Source organism: Lactuca sativa, chromosome 2 (assembly GCF_002870075.4).
Source record: "Lactuca sativa cultivar Salinas chromosome 2, Lsat_Salinas_v11, whole genome shotgun sequence".
Lineage (NCBI taxonomy): Eukaryota > Viridiplantae > Streptophyta > Magnoliopsida > Asterales > Asteraceae > Lactuca > Lactuca sativa.
The window spans coordinates 72,861,242-72,874,799 of NC_056624.2; the positions used below are offsets into that span (position 1 = coordinate 72,861,242).

The following is a 13,558-nucleotide window of genomic DNA, read 5'->3' on the forward strand; positions in this document are numbered from 1 at the left end:
GGTTTTAACCATTATCATCCACACATAAAATTAAATCAAAAAGAAAATATTTATTTCCAAAAATGGGGCATTTAATGACTGTCAGGCCCATCATTAAACGTTTGGAGAACGTATGGTGAGGGTTTATACTCCGTTGAATAAAGCAAAGTTAAAACGAATTAAACAATTTAGGGGGCTACGAGACGTGACGGATTAAGGTAAAAGATTTCTTTTATGGGAAAAAGTTTTATTTGTCATTTAACCAAAAATTGGTCTGACACGAAAAAGAGAATTTCGAAAGAAACTGAAACGTTGTATACTACAAAAGAATGTTTTTGTTTTTATTCAACGAATATTTTTTATTAAATGAACACCATTAAATACCACAAAAAATTCAAGTAATTTATGAAGTCGTCAATTAACGTGACTGCTGATGGATTATGATGACTGCGGTGGAAGGCAGTGAGGTGAGACTGCAGTTGACATGGATGACTGTGGTAGCTTGAACTGAGAAAACTTGATCAAACAGTTAAAAATAAAAGGAATTACGGGCCCAAAGAGTATATGGATTATATGTAATTGCGGTATACTAGATATACCATATGAACATATGATTGATATATTGTTCTAGAACCGCAGTGAAGAGAATGCTTCAAGAATTTTGTTTTGAAAAGAAAAAAAGCATATTCTTTAGAGATACGACATGTCATAGCTATCAATTCAAAAGGAATTGTAGGTCAGGATTCATCATTCCTAACATCTCTAAAAAGCTATTTATTTTTATTGCATCAAGTGCTTTTGTGAAAACATCAATAATCTCTTGATGATTTGGAATAAAAATAGTTCGGTGTTACCTTTAAGTATGTGGTCCTTGATGAAATGGTACCGTACTTCAATGTTCTTCATCTTTGAATGGTGAATAGCATTGTGAGAAATCTCTATAGCACTCTCTGAATCACAATAAATCGGTATCAGCAACATTCTGTATCCGTAGTCCATTAGTTGGGTTTTCATCCATAGAACTTGAGAACAACAACTGGCTGTGGTGACATACTCAGCTTCTGTGGTAGAAAAAGAGATGCAATTTTGTTTCCTTGAAGACCAGCTAACCAGTCTTCCTCCAAGAAATTGACAGCCACCAGAAGTATTATTTCTATCCAATCTGCAACTGATATGATCCGAATCGGTGAAGGCTTGAAGGCTAAAATCATTTCCTATGGGGTACCAGAGGCCTAGAGCTTTGCTTCCTTTGAGGTATCTGAAGATTTGCTTGACTACGGTCAGATGTGATACCTTAGGGTGGACTTGGTATCGAGCACATAAGCCTGTGGCGAACACAATGTCTGGTCTGCTTGCGGTAAGGTATTTCAATGATCTAATCATTCCTCGATAAGTTTTGTGATCAACGGACTCTCCGGTAGGATCCGTAAAGATCTTGTATCTGAAGGCCATTGGAACTTTTATAGAGGAGCAATTTTCTATTGAGTATTTCATGAGAAGCTCACAGGTATATTTTTCTTGATTGATGAAATTTCCTTGAGGGACTTGTTTTACTTGAATCCCTAGAAAGAAATTGATCTCTCTATCCATGCTCATTTGGAATTTGCTTGTCATGAGCTTTGTGAAATCATCCACCATTTTCTGGTCAGTTGAGCCAAAAATGATATCATCTACATATATTTGGACGAGCATCAAGTGATTACCATTTGCACTTATAAATAAAGTAGGATCTATCACACTTCTTTTATATCTAGACATGACAAGAAACTCAGAAAGAATCTCATACCATGCCCTTGGAGCTTGCTTGAGACCGTAAACTGCCTTTTCAAGCTTGTAGCAGAAGTTAGGAAATTCTTGACTTTCGAACCCCGGGGATTGTTGCAAGTAAACCTCCTCCTTCAGTTCACCATTGAGAAAGTCATTTTTTACATCAATTTGGTGAACCTTGATGTTCTTGTGTGCTGCTTATGCCAAGAAGATGGGTATGGCTTCCATTCGGACTATAGGGGCATAAGTTTCATCATAGTCAACACCTTCCAATTGAATGTACCCCTTAGCCACAAGTCTTGCTTTGTTCCTTATCACCGCACCGAATTCATCATGTTTATTCTTATAAACCCATATAATACCAATGATTGTATGACCTTTTGGTTTTGGTACTGGGTTCCAAACCTTGTTTCTTTCAAACTCGACTAGTTCTTCTTGGATAGTGGTAATCCAGTCAGGCTCCATAACAGCTTCCTTAATGGATTGGGGATCGACTGCGGACATGAAAGCTGTGTAGTGTCAGTGGTCCGTTAGATCACTAGAAGATAGTGTTTTTACGCCTGCGGATGGTTTACCAATGATTTGACCCGGTGGATGATCTTTTGTCCAAACATGTAGACGCGGTTGTTGGTTATCAGCAGCTACGGTAAAAGGGATATCAACGACATCAGAGGACACTGCGGTTGGAGAAGGCAGTTCCCCCTCGACTTGTGAGTATCCTGTATTATTGTCATGGACTGTAGGGAGTGGATCTGCATTTGAATGTGATTCTCTTTGGGTTGTGTATGGAAGTTCCATTTGAACCAAGGATGGTTCCCCCTGGATTGATGGAAGAGTGATGATCCTTGAGTTAGTTCTTTTGTCGATAGTCTCTATTCCTTCATCGTCAGAGTGTAAGACGTTTGATTGGGTTGTGACTCTACGGATAGATGTCGAAGTTGCGTCTTTGATAACTGGAACCTCAATGGTAGTCATTTGAACCAGAGTTGTGCTTTCCCTTCAACTGGCAAGTTGGAAGTTCCATGCGACAAATCTTCAAACATTGATGTCCCAGATACTTCTATGTGTTGCTGTTGAGCTTCCGGAGACACAAGAATTTCAGATAGACGATTAGTCTCTACAGGGGCAAATAGGTCATCATAGTTAACGTCAACTATGTTAAGAGGACTCGAAGAGGTTGGGTTACCACTTTCCATGATAAACATTGTTTCAGTTAAGGGAGTAGTGTTGCAGACATTATATTCATCGAATTTGACATCGAAGCTTTCGACTATTAGCCTTGTGTGTCTGATGAGAACCCGATAGTCTACTTTATTGGTGGAGTAGCCAAGAAAAATTCCTTCATCTGATTTGGGTGCAAATTTGTTAAGGTGATCTTTGTTGTTGATCACAAAACATCAGCATCTAAAAATATGGAAGAAGCTGACATTAGTTTACGGTTGTTCAGGCCCTCATAACGAGTTTTGTTGAGACGCTTGCAAACAATGCTTTGGTTTTGAATAAAGTATGCAGCTGACACAGTGTCGACCCAGAAATTTAAACGAAGGTTGGCAAAATTTAACATTGATCTTGCTGCTTCTACAAGGGTTCGATTCCTTCGCTCTGCAACTCCATTTTGCTATGGTGCGTAGGGAGCTGAAAAATTGTGACTAATTCATTTGGAAACCAACAAACTATTCAAGAGGTGATTAGTGAATTCGGTTCCATTGTCACTTCTTATTCTTCTTACTAGAATCTTGATTTGAAACTCAATTTCTTTAATGAAATTAATCAGGACCTGTGGTGTGTCTGATTTGAGTATCAAGAAGATGAACCAAGTAAAATGAGTGTAGCCATCAACTATAACCAATATGTATTTTTTGTGATGAAGATTGGCTATCGTAGATGGTCTGCAGAGGTCAATATGAAGTAATTACAACGGCTCCACAATTGAAGAATCTATCACTAAGGGACGACTTCCCTTTGTTTGCTTTCCACACTCACATGTTGGGCAGAGGGTGTCATTGTTGTATTTCAGAATAGGGAGGCCTCAGAAAAGTTCTTTTGCGACAAGGTTGTTGATATACCGAAAGTTTAGGTGAGCTAGCATGCGATTTCATAACCAGCTAACTTCAGATACTATCTTGGACAGAAAGCACAAATCCAGCTTCCCAATGATTAATGAGACATCCAAAGGGTACATGGTTCCTTCATACTTGGATTTGATCAAACAGGTGCTTCTATCGCTTGTCATGATGTAGCAATATTCACTATCAAACTCGACTCTGAAACCAGCTTTGCACAATTGACCTATGCTGATCAAATTATGCTTGAGTCCTTCAACATATGCTACCTTTTGAATAGTGAAGTTGCCCATAGTCAGAACACCATAACCTCGGATGATACCATTTGCATTTTTACCGAATGTGACATGTCCACCATTACATATAGGCCTGAAATCCTGAAGGTACTCTAACCTTCCGGTGATGTGCAAGGAGTAGGCATTGTCGATCAATCGCTCCTCTTCTTGTTCCTCTTTGCACATTTCCTACAAGATTAATGGTTTAGTTTGTGCACCCAAACAAGTTTGGATCCCTGGAACAAACAAGAATCTTTCCGACTAGATGCTTAAATACGAGGTTCAGGGACAGGTTTCGTGCCAATCTTGAGACCTAAACACCGGATTTGTACATTGGTCTAGAGGTTGTAAGTGAGGTCTTTTTCCCAATCCAGGAATGACTTTTGACTGCAGAAGCTTTGAAACTTGAAAAAGGTTTTGTATGAGAATTTCTCCTAGGCTTTGACTTAGGATTTGACTGAGGTGATTAAAGTGACTTTTTTAGTTCAGGAGTTGGCAACATACGTTTCCATTTTCGATATTTTAAGGAATAATTTTGAAAATTTTACCTTTGAAAAGACGTGACTTTCTTTTTGGAGTCTGTAGGAGTCTTTGAAAAAGTTTTAGTTGTTGTACACTCCTTTTTGTCTGTGGCTATGGTGCTTTTTGAAAGCTTTTTGTTAGTGACGGGTTTTTCTGAACTCTTTTGTTTTGAAAAATTGGCCTTTTGAGATTTTTGTTTTTGAAATCAATATCTCGTATTCTGCTTCGAGACCTAAGTTCTTCTTTGAAATCTAGTTTTGCCTGAGTTTTTGGGGAAGCGCAGTCAGAAGTGTTTAACTTCATGTTTTTTAAAAACCATTGTTTGTTTTTGAAAACATGGACTCGAATTTTCTGAGCTTGAAGATTTTGGACTTTGTGAACATAAGCCATATTCAAAATTTTCAATTGTCATTTCCTGAAAAATGGGTTGTATGGTCATTGTGCTTTTGACTTCGATCTGCAGTAAGGATGATTGGACTACCGCAAAGTATGTTAGAGGTGGGTTTTTGTTAGAACACTCTATGAAAGGTAATTATAAGCAATTATCGGCTAAGTATGGTCCTTACAACATAATTTCTTCATCTACAACAGATGATGCCTGAGAATTAGGACAACTTGTGTTAATGACCGGAACTGGATCCCAGGATTTTGGGAGAATTTCCTCAATAACACAACTGTTACTCAGTTGATGAAGTCTACCGAAGTGACATCTAATGTCTTCAGGGAATTTTTTGTCATTGACTGTGAAATGGAACTCTCAATCCGGAGGGACATAGGGATGGTCTTTGTTAAATCGAGGTGAAGAATCCTTTGCCGTGGAATACCCATTGGACCAACCCTAATTGTATGTATTATCTACGATCTCATTATTCACAAGATTTTCAATAGCTTCACTTTCATTAAACAACTTTTCGATTAAAAGATTTAAGCGTACATTCTCTTTTTGGGCTAGATCCCTTTGATTCAAAGCTATTCCTAACTGAGTTTCACACAACATTCTAGCATCTTTCTCTAACACTGAGTCTCTTTCTAACATGGCATTTTTTATTCTCTTATCATCTAGTCGTCCTCTCATATGAAACATTTTTTGGGACGCTGTGTTCTTCTCATCTAAGGCCTTGTTTATGTCAGAAAGGTCGGCAACACAAGTGTCATTAAGGTTGTCCAAGAATGGTTGACAATCATGCATTATATAATTGTTAGATTGGATCATGAGTTTTACCTCTTCAACAACACTTAGAGTTCCATCTTTTGAAATGAAGCGGTAGTTTTTCTCCAGCTTTGTCGATCCGTCCTCATCAGCAGTTTCCACCATGCATATTTTTCATTTTCCCTTGATGTTGTTGATGTCTTCATCTTCTCCTGATGACCAAACTTGATGATTTCATTTTCCTTGGGCCATGTATGCCCTTGCCTTCTCTTTCTCTTCCATCTCCCGAGCCATTCTAAGATAGAATGCTTTGTCCTCACCACATTAGCTTTATAATCTTTAGCAAACTAGTTTTATTTGTTGCATTTATGACAAATGATAACATCACTTTTATCTTCGGTTGAGGTACAGTAGTCATTTGAATTGACGGGTTGTGGTGCCTCCTTGGATTGATGAGTGTTCTGGGGTTGCGGAGATTGGTGAGGGTTTCTGGGATATCGAGAATTATTGTTCTGTGGATTGAAATTTCGATTGAAGGGTGGTTTGTAAAAGTGTTGATTTTTACAAAAAGAGGTTGGAGGTAGCGTGTTGAATTGTTCGCTAACAAGAGCAATTGCATTTTGGAATTCTTCTTCATCATCGTACTCTGTATCGGCTTTGTAAGACTATGATGGGTTTCATATGAAGGAAAGTAAGGTTCGTACTCTGTATCGTACTCTGAAGTTTGCACAATCTTTCAACAAAGTTGATTCTTATGCCAGAAGCTCGCCATATAACTTGAAGAGAGATAGAGTGCCAATCTTCCTATCTCCTTGGACTATCATTTTTGTCGTAGTCTAGTGTTTACTCAAACCATTGAGAAACTGAACATTTGTTTTATGATTACTTTGGACGGTACCAACATTTGATAACTTAGTGACAATGAGGTTGAATCTTTTGAAGGAGTCCTCAAGACTCTCACCAGGATGCGCTTTGAAGTTGTTAAACTTGTTGAGTGTGGTGCTGAGTTTCTTGTCTTGAGCTTGGTTAGAACCTTCATATAATTTTTTGAGAACATTCCAGATTTCTTTGCCTGACTTGTAGTTAATGATGATATCAAAGTTGTCTGGGGCCACTCCACATGAGATGTCATAGAAAGCAACTGCATCACTTTCCATCTTCTCAAGATTATCTTTAGTGGGACGATTCATTGAAGCTTGACCTCCTCCTAGTTTGGCTTGAGCACCATCGACTTGAAGTAGGGTAAGAATAGGAACATGAGGTCCTTCTTCCATGGATCTCCACATATCTCTACCAAGTATTTTTAGATATGTCTCCATCCTTTGAGACCAGTGATGATACTCACTTGTAACAAGTGTTGGGGCTCAATTAGAACCACCAACACTGTTAGAAACGTTTACTGATAATGCATGTTCCATATTTGCTTTGTTTTTTTTAGAAAATGAGCTTTAGTGGTATAGAAGGCTTTTCAAAATAATCAACCACTTTGGCTCTGATACCAATTAAGCTCTTATACGGCCAAGTTCTACAAGCTACATCAAAAGGTAATATTCTAACTAGTTTTTTACGATTTAAATATCACCTTTGCATGCTAGTTAGGCTTCTTGCTTTGGAAAATGAATATTACATGTATAATTAGAGAAAACATAGATCCAAAGCATTAGGATTGTATGTGCACCATAGGAATGTTAGAGTACATAAAACCCATCTCCTTGGACACCTCGATAACCAAGATGGGATTTTGGTTGATCCGACCAAAATCGAGGCGGTGAGGCAGTGGGGGTTCTGAATACTCCCTCAGATATCAGGAGTTTCTTGGGTTGGTAGGGTACTACCAGAGATTTACTCAGGATTTCTCCAAGATTGTAGTACCCCTAACTCATCTAACGAGGAAGGGGGTGGATTTCCGGTGGGGCCCTAAGCAGCAGTCAGCATTTAAGACCCTTCAGCAGAGACTTTGCAAGTCCCCATTCTTGACCCTTCTGGAGGGAGTTGAGGATTTTGTATTTTTCTGTGATGCCTCCATCACCGGCTTGGGAGCAGTCCTCATGCAGAGAGGACGAGTGATAGCTTATGCGTCGCGGCAGTTGAAGTCGTATGACACGGGATATCCCACAAATGATCTTGAGTTGGGAGCGGTGGTTTTCGCTATCAAGATTTTGAGGCATTACCTTTTGGGGTCCATTGTACTATCTACATATATCACAAGAGTTTGAGGTATATTATGGTTCGGTCAAACCTGAACACAAGGCAATGCAGGTGGCTGGACGTAGTCAAGGACTACGACTGCGAGATTCTTTACCATCCGGGTAAAGCGAATGTGGTGGCGGATGCCCTGAGCCGCAAGATGGCTGGATCTTCTATTCTAATAATGTACATAAAGATATAATGGATTCTCCACTTGTGGGTTTGATTAGCGAGGTTCAAAATAGAGTATGTTCGACAGGAGAATTGGAAAATTGAGAGGATCAGGGTAAGATTACCAGATTTATGCATGGCATTCGTGAAGTTCGATTGTTTCTCACCATGGGTTTCCAATCTCGATTGTTTCACACAGTGAAGTTCGATTCACTTCCCATTTATGAAAGATGTTGCATGAGGAACTGTGCACAAGCCTACATTTCAGAAGAGTTTACCATCCATAGACCAAAGGCTAGAGCGAGGGGACCCTTCAGACCTTTGAGGATACGTTGTGGGCCTATGTCATTGATTTTTCTGGGAATTGGGACTCCTACCTACTCCTTGCAGAGTTCTCCTACAACAACAACTTTCATTCCAGCATTAGTTCTCCGCCTTTTCGATTATTGTATGCACGGAGGTGTCGTACCCCAGTTTGTTGGGTTGAGGTTGGTCATCGGGTCGTGGGTCGGACCGAGGTGGTTCGAAAGACTACATAGATGATTTACCACATCAGGCAGCAATTGCAGATTGCTTGGAGTCATCAAAAGAGTTATGTCGACCGATGCCGATCTGAGTTAGAGTTTCAGGTTGGTGATATGGTGTTACTAAAAGTCTCACCCTAGAAGGGTGTGATCCGCTTCAGGAAGAGGGGAAAGTTGGATCTCTGATACATTGGGCCATTTCAGATTATTTCCAAGGTTGGAAAGGTGGCATGTAGATTGGATCATCTGGAGGAGCTCAGTCAGATCCATAGCACTTTTCACGTTTCGAAGTTGCGAAAGTGCATATTCGATGAGGATACGGTTGTGTAACTAGATGACATAAAGGTGGATGAGCGCATGAATTATGTTGAGAGGCCTATAGCTATTCTGGAGAGAAATGTGAAGGTTTTAAAGAGCAAGGAAGTACCTTGAGTGAAGGTACGACGATAGCATTGGAGGGGATCTAAGTGGACCTGGGAGCCAGAGGCTGAGATGTGGGAGCATTATTCGGATTTGTTCACCGCAGCAGGCTTTGAGGACGAAGCTTAGTTCAACTGGGGAGAGTTGTAACATCTCGAAATCCAGTTATATGATTTAGTTCTTGAAAGGCAAAATCCCCTTGGAACTTGTCGAGTTGATGGCCTCAACTCGTCGTGTAGAGATCTTTTGGGCTGTGGATTTTCTTGGAACAACTCAACAAGTTGGTAAGGAAGAACTTGGTGAGTTGACGGATATATGAGAAACCCTAAATATTATTGTTTTTCATTCTATTTAAAGACCTTATGACTTATTGTTAGCCTCCCTAACCGCCCCCTCAGTCTAGAGAAAACCTAATTCATGCCTCATCTCTCATTTTGAGTGTGTGTGAGCTTGGAGTGTGATTTTTGGTGCTCTTTTGGAAGGAACTTGAAACTTGAAGAGGATTGATTCAGATGAAGTCTTTAGATCCGGTATTTTCAATTTTGTTGCAACCATTTTGAGGTATAAAGTTGATATCTTGATCATCCCTTTGTTATATATCTTCATTTCAAAGTTTATGGTCATTATTAGCTTATTTTGGAACTATTCATGGATTTTAGCATCTTATGAAGCTATGACTTCAGATCAGGAAATCTCATGGCCTCTTTGGATTTAGAGTTGCAACTGTATCAAGTCTTGGCCCTCCTTCATGCCCTAAGTCCCTTATCAAGATTTGTTTTAGTGTTTTAGCATCTTGATATCATGCATGGACATAATGTTAGCAACTTTATGTGGTATTTGAGTTCTAAGGGACCAGATCTATGGTTTGTGGCACCATATTCACTTGGAAATTTGTTGAGTGCTATAAGACTAGGAGAACACGACGAGTTGCCTAGCCAACTCGGTGGGTTGAATCGGGTTGTCCCGTTTCCTGGATACTATAGAAAATCGATGAGTTGTTCTAACAACTCGGAGAGTTGGAACATGTCTTTTTTTTTCTAAGTACTGAAAGAACTCGACGAGTAGAGAGATGCACTCAACGAGTTAAGTCAACAAGGCCTATTAAGCTTAGCTATTGACCTTAATTGTTGACTTTGACTATGGCCATGGTTGACTAAGTTTAACCATGAGGGTATTTTGGGTATTTCAGTATTTTGATGGAATTAGTCACATGGTGTTTGTAGGCAATTGAGTTCGGAGCCGTGATTTGAGAGTTGGATCTTCTCAGTTCAGCACTACTTGTGAGGTAAATCTTCCTCAATATACTTTTGGGTCAAAGGCACCAAGTCCAGCCCGTTGGATTAATATCCCAGTAGTTATTTAATTGTTCCGTATGAATTAGATATGCATGCTAGTTTGATATGTTATTCTGGTATATTTGTAGGACTACCTGTGATAATGTATGATTATATGTACGTGTATTTATCTGTTACATGTCGACATGTTGTGTGGGTTGGGTTGAGGTTGTACTGCTCCGTGTTGTACCCAACAACCCTAGATTATACCAGATATGAGCTGAGGGCCAGGGTGGGCATACCAGACCCATACTGAGGACTCATAAGCATTCCAGATACCAGCTGAGGGTAGGACAGGACATGCCAGACTCGTACTAAGGGCTAATCATCTATATTCCAGTCCAAGGACAGAGGGAGCAAGCCAGACATAAGTTGTGGGCACGAGCAAGCCAGATTGTGCTGAGCGCTAGGGAGGGTATGCCAGTCTCATACAATGGGCTCAGGGGTAATCCATTATGTAGAGTTGTGGACGAATTACATGTTGTTATTATGTGTATTATTTGTATGTATCGGTATTCTAGGGGAACCCACTAAGCTTTGACTTACAGTTGTGGATTTTGTTTCAGGCACATCGGATGATTGCCGAAAGGCGAAGTCTTGATCGTGTACCTTGTCGTTTTTTATGTCATGATTTTTGGGATTACTCTAGTGATAAACAGTTTTGAAAACAATTTGTAATAAATTGTGGTTATTGGATGTTTTAAAATTATCAATTTTTTTTTTTTGAATTTTGTAGATGTTACACGTATGAATTATATAGAATTCAAATGTAAATCACATGTAATTCACATATGAATGACATGTAATTCACATTTAAATCATATATAATTACATGTGATTCACATGTAAATCACAAATTATTCACATGAGTTACGTAATATGCACACATGCGTTGGGTGTGAATCTTCTTGGTTAGTTATTTTAAAAATTACTTGTGAATTTTAAATTTGAATCTTAAAAAATACAATCACATACGAATATCACATTATATAATAACATGTGAATCTCACATGATATAATCATATATGAATCTTACATGATATATAAATATGCATTTTTGTGACTGTTGTTGCATTAATCATTTTTTTTTCGGAATTTTCTTGTGGATTTGGAATAATTTATGAAAAATACTCAAGATGTGAAAAGTGATAAATTGAAGAAGACATAGAAATCTTGATACGGAAATATGAAAACGCTTTGAAATTTTGTAGTACTTTTTTTTACATTTAATTTTTTATCTAATAAAATAAATATACTATTGTGTTTAGATTAATAAATAAAAATGAATTTTTTATAATTTACTTAAGAATATTATAATATAAGAAATATAGATATATGTGCACTTTAAAAAATATGCGTGTATGCACCTAAAACATTTTTTATTAAAAAACTATACTTTTTTTATTACTATTCCAGTTTTTAAAAATATACTGTTTTTAAAAAATTACTTTTTTTTAAAAAGAATGCAAACTTTTAAGAAACGTTGTTTTTTTCAATTTAAAAAAATCATTTTCTATAAAAAAAAATTACAAAATCTGCATTTTGTTTAAAAAAATCAAAACTTATTATTTTTATAAAAAAAATCCGAAAATTTGATTGATGATGTTAATTGTTATGTATTTTTATTAACATTTACATTAACAAAAAAAATTAAACATTATATGAGATTGGTAAGATGACGATGATGCCCTTATAGAGTTAATTTTGACCTAACGCTTCACCTTTATTTCTCGGGTTATCGTGGAACTATAGGTTGCGTTTAGTTACGGAAAAACAGTTTTCATTTTTCTTTTTTCGTTTTCCTTTTTCAGTTGTTGTTTTCCATTTTACTTTTCATTGGAAAATTTAGTAAACGTGTTTAGTTAAAACTTATTCATTATTCATTTTCAGTTTTAGAAAATTAGAAAATATGTTTAGATATGTATTTTTCAATTAGTTTTCATTTTAAGAAAATGGTAGTGATGGTACAGTGAGCATGGGGGCGGCGACGGTGCTAGGGGCAACGTTGGGGGCAGTGGTGGTGGTGGTGGTGTTCGCAACGGGGTGGCGTCGGTGGTAGTGATTACTGACCATGGTGGTGGCGACGACAATTATGGCAATGGTAGTGATGGCGACAACGGTAGTGGTGGTGCTAGTGATGGGGTAGATTGTGGTGGTGGTGGCGATGGTGATGGTAGGTCGGTGATTGTAATAGTGGTGTTGGGTTGGTGGTTGTATGTCTGTGTGTGTTTGTTTGTGAGTGCACGTGTGTGTTTGTGTGTGTGTGTGTGTGTGTTTTGTAGGGGTTAGTGTGTATGTGTGAGTGTGTGTGCGTGTTTGTGGGGGTTCTATGTGTGTTTGTCGGGGTTGGTGTATGTGTATGTGTTTGTGTGTGTGTATCTATATGGGGGGTGGTGTGTGTATGTGTGTGTTTGTCGCGGTGTGTGGGTGAGGATAGGTGAGTGTTAGTGGGGGTGTTTCTGTGTGTGTGTGTTTCTGGGAGTTGGTGTGTGTGTGTGTGTGTATGTTTGTAGGGGTGGGGATGGGGATGGGCTAGGGAGAGGGTGTGGGTAGGTAGGGATATAGTGGGTTCGGGGTGTTAAGGCGGAATCAGTATATGCTTATTAAAAACACAAAACAAATATGCAAGTCTGTATGTTATTCATATGTGAATAACATATAAAAATTATATATATTTGTGAAAATACGTTGTAATATTCATAAGTGAATATATTATCTAATATTCACAAGGTAATATACTATGTAATATTCACATTTGATATACTATGTAATATTCACATACAAAGATATCATTTATTCATAAGTGAATATATACCATCTAATACATGTGAATATATTATGTTAATATTCATAAGTGAATGCATCGTCTAATATGTAAATATGAATATACTATGTTTATTATATATTATATTTATATATGAATGATATTTAAATTGTAAAAAAAAAAAATTAATCATATTTTTTATTCATAAGTGAATAACGAATGCACTGTAATAAAACTTGATCATTTTTATTCACTTATGATTAACTATAGCTGAAAATATAAAAAAATATTTTTTTTATTTTATCTTAAAACTATATCAATATTGATATGTATTTGTAGAGAATAAAAAATCATGAATCTCGGTACATTTAAAATAACTTTTCGATATAAATTGTTTCTTAA

At 37.7% G+C, this 13,558-nt stretch overlaps 1 protein-coding gene across 1 annotated transcript; it reads left to right on the forward strand.

Annotated features, from left to right (window-relative positions):
* The first annotated feature begins 8,653 nt into the window (after positions 1-8,653).
* Positions 8,654-13,512, forward strand: LOC111887138 (glycine-rich cell wall structural protein 1-like). The gene is made up of 5 exons (XM_023883300.1): positions 8,654-8,743; positions 11,129-11,137; positions 12,204-12,253; positions 12,363-12,565; positions 13,496-13,512. Exons 1-5 carry the CDS (start codon positions 8,654-8,656, stop codon positions 13,510-13,512), a joined length of 369 nt encoding a protein of 122 aa, XP_023739068.1.
* The last annotated feature ends 46 nt before the right edge of the window (positions 13,513-13,558 follow it).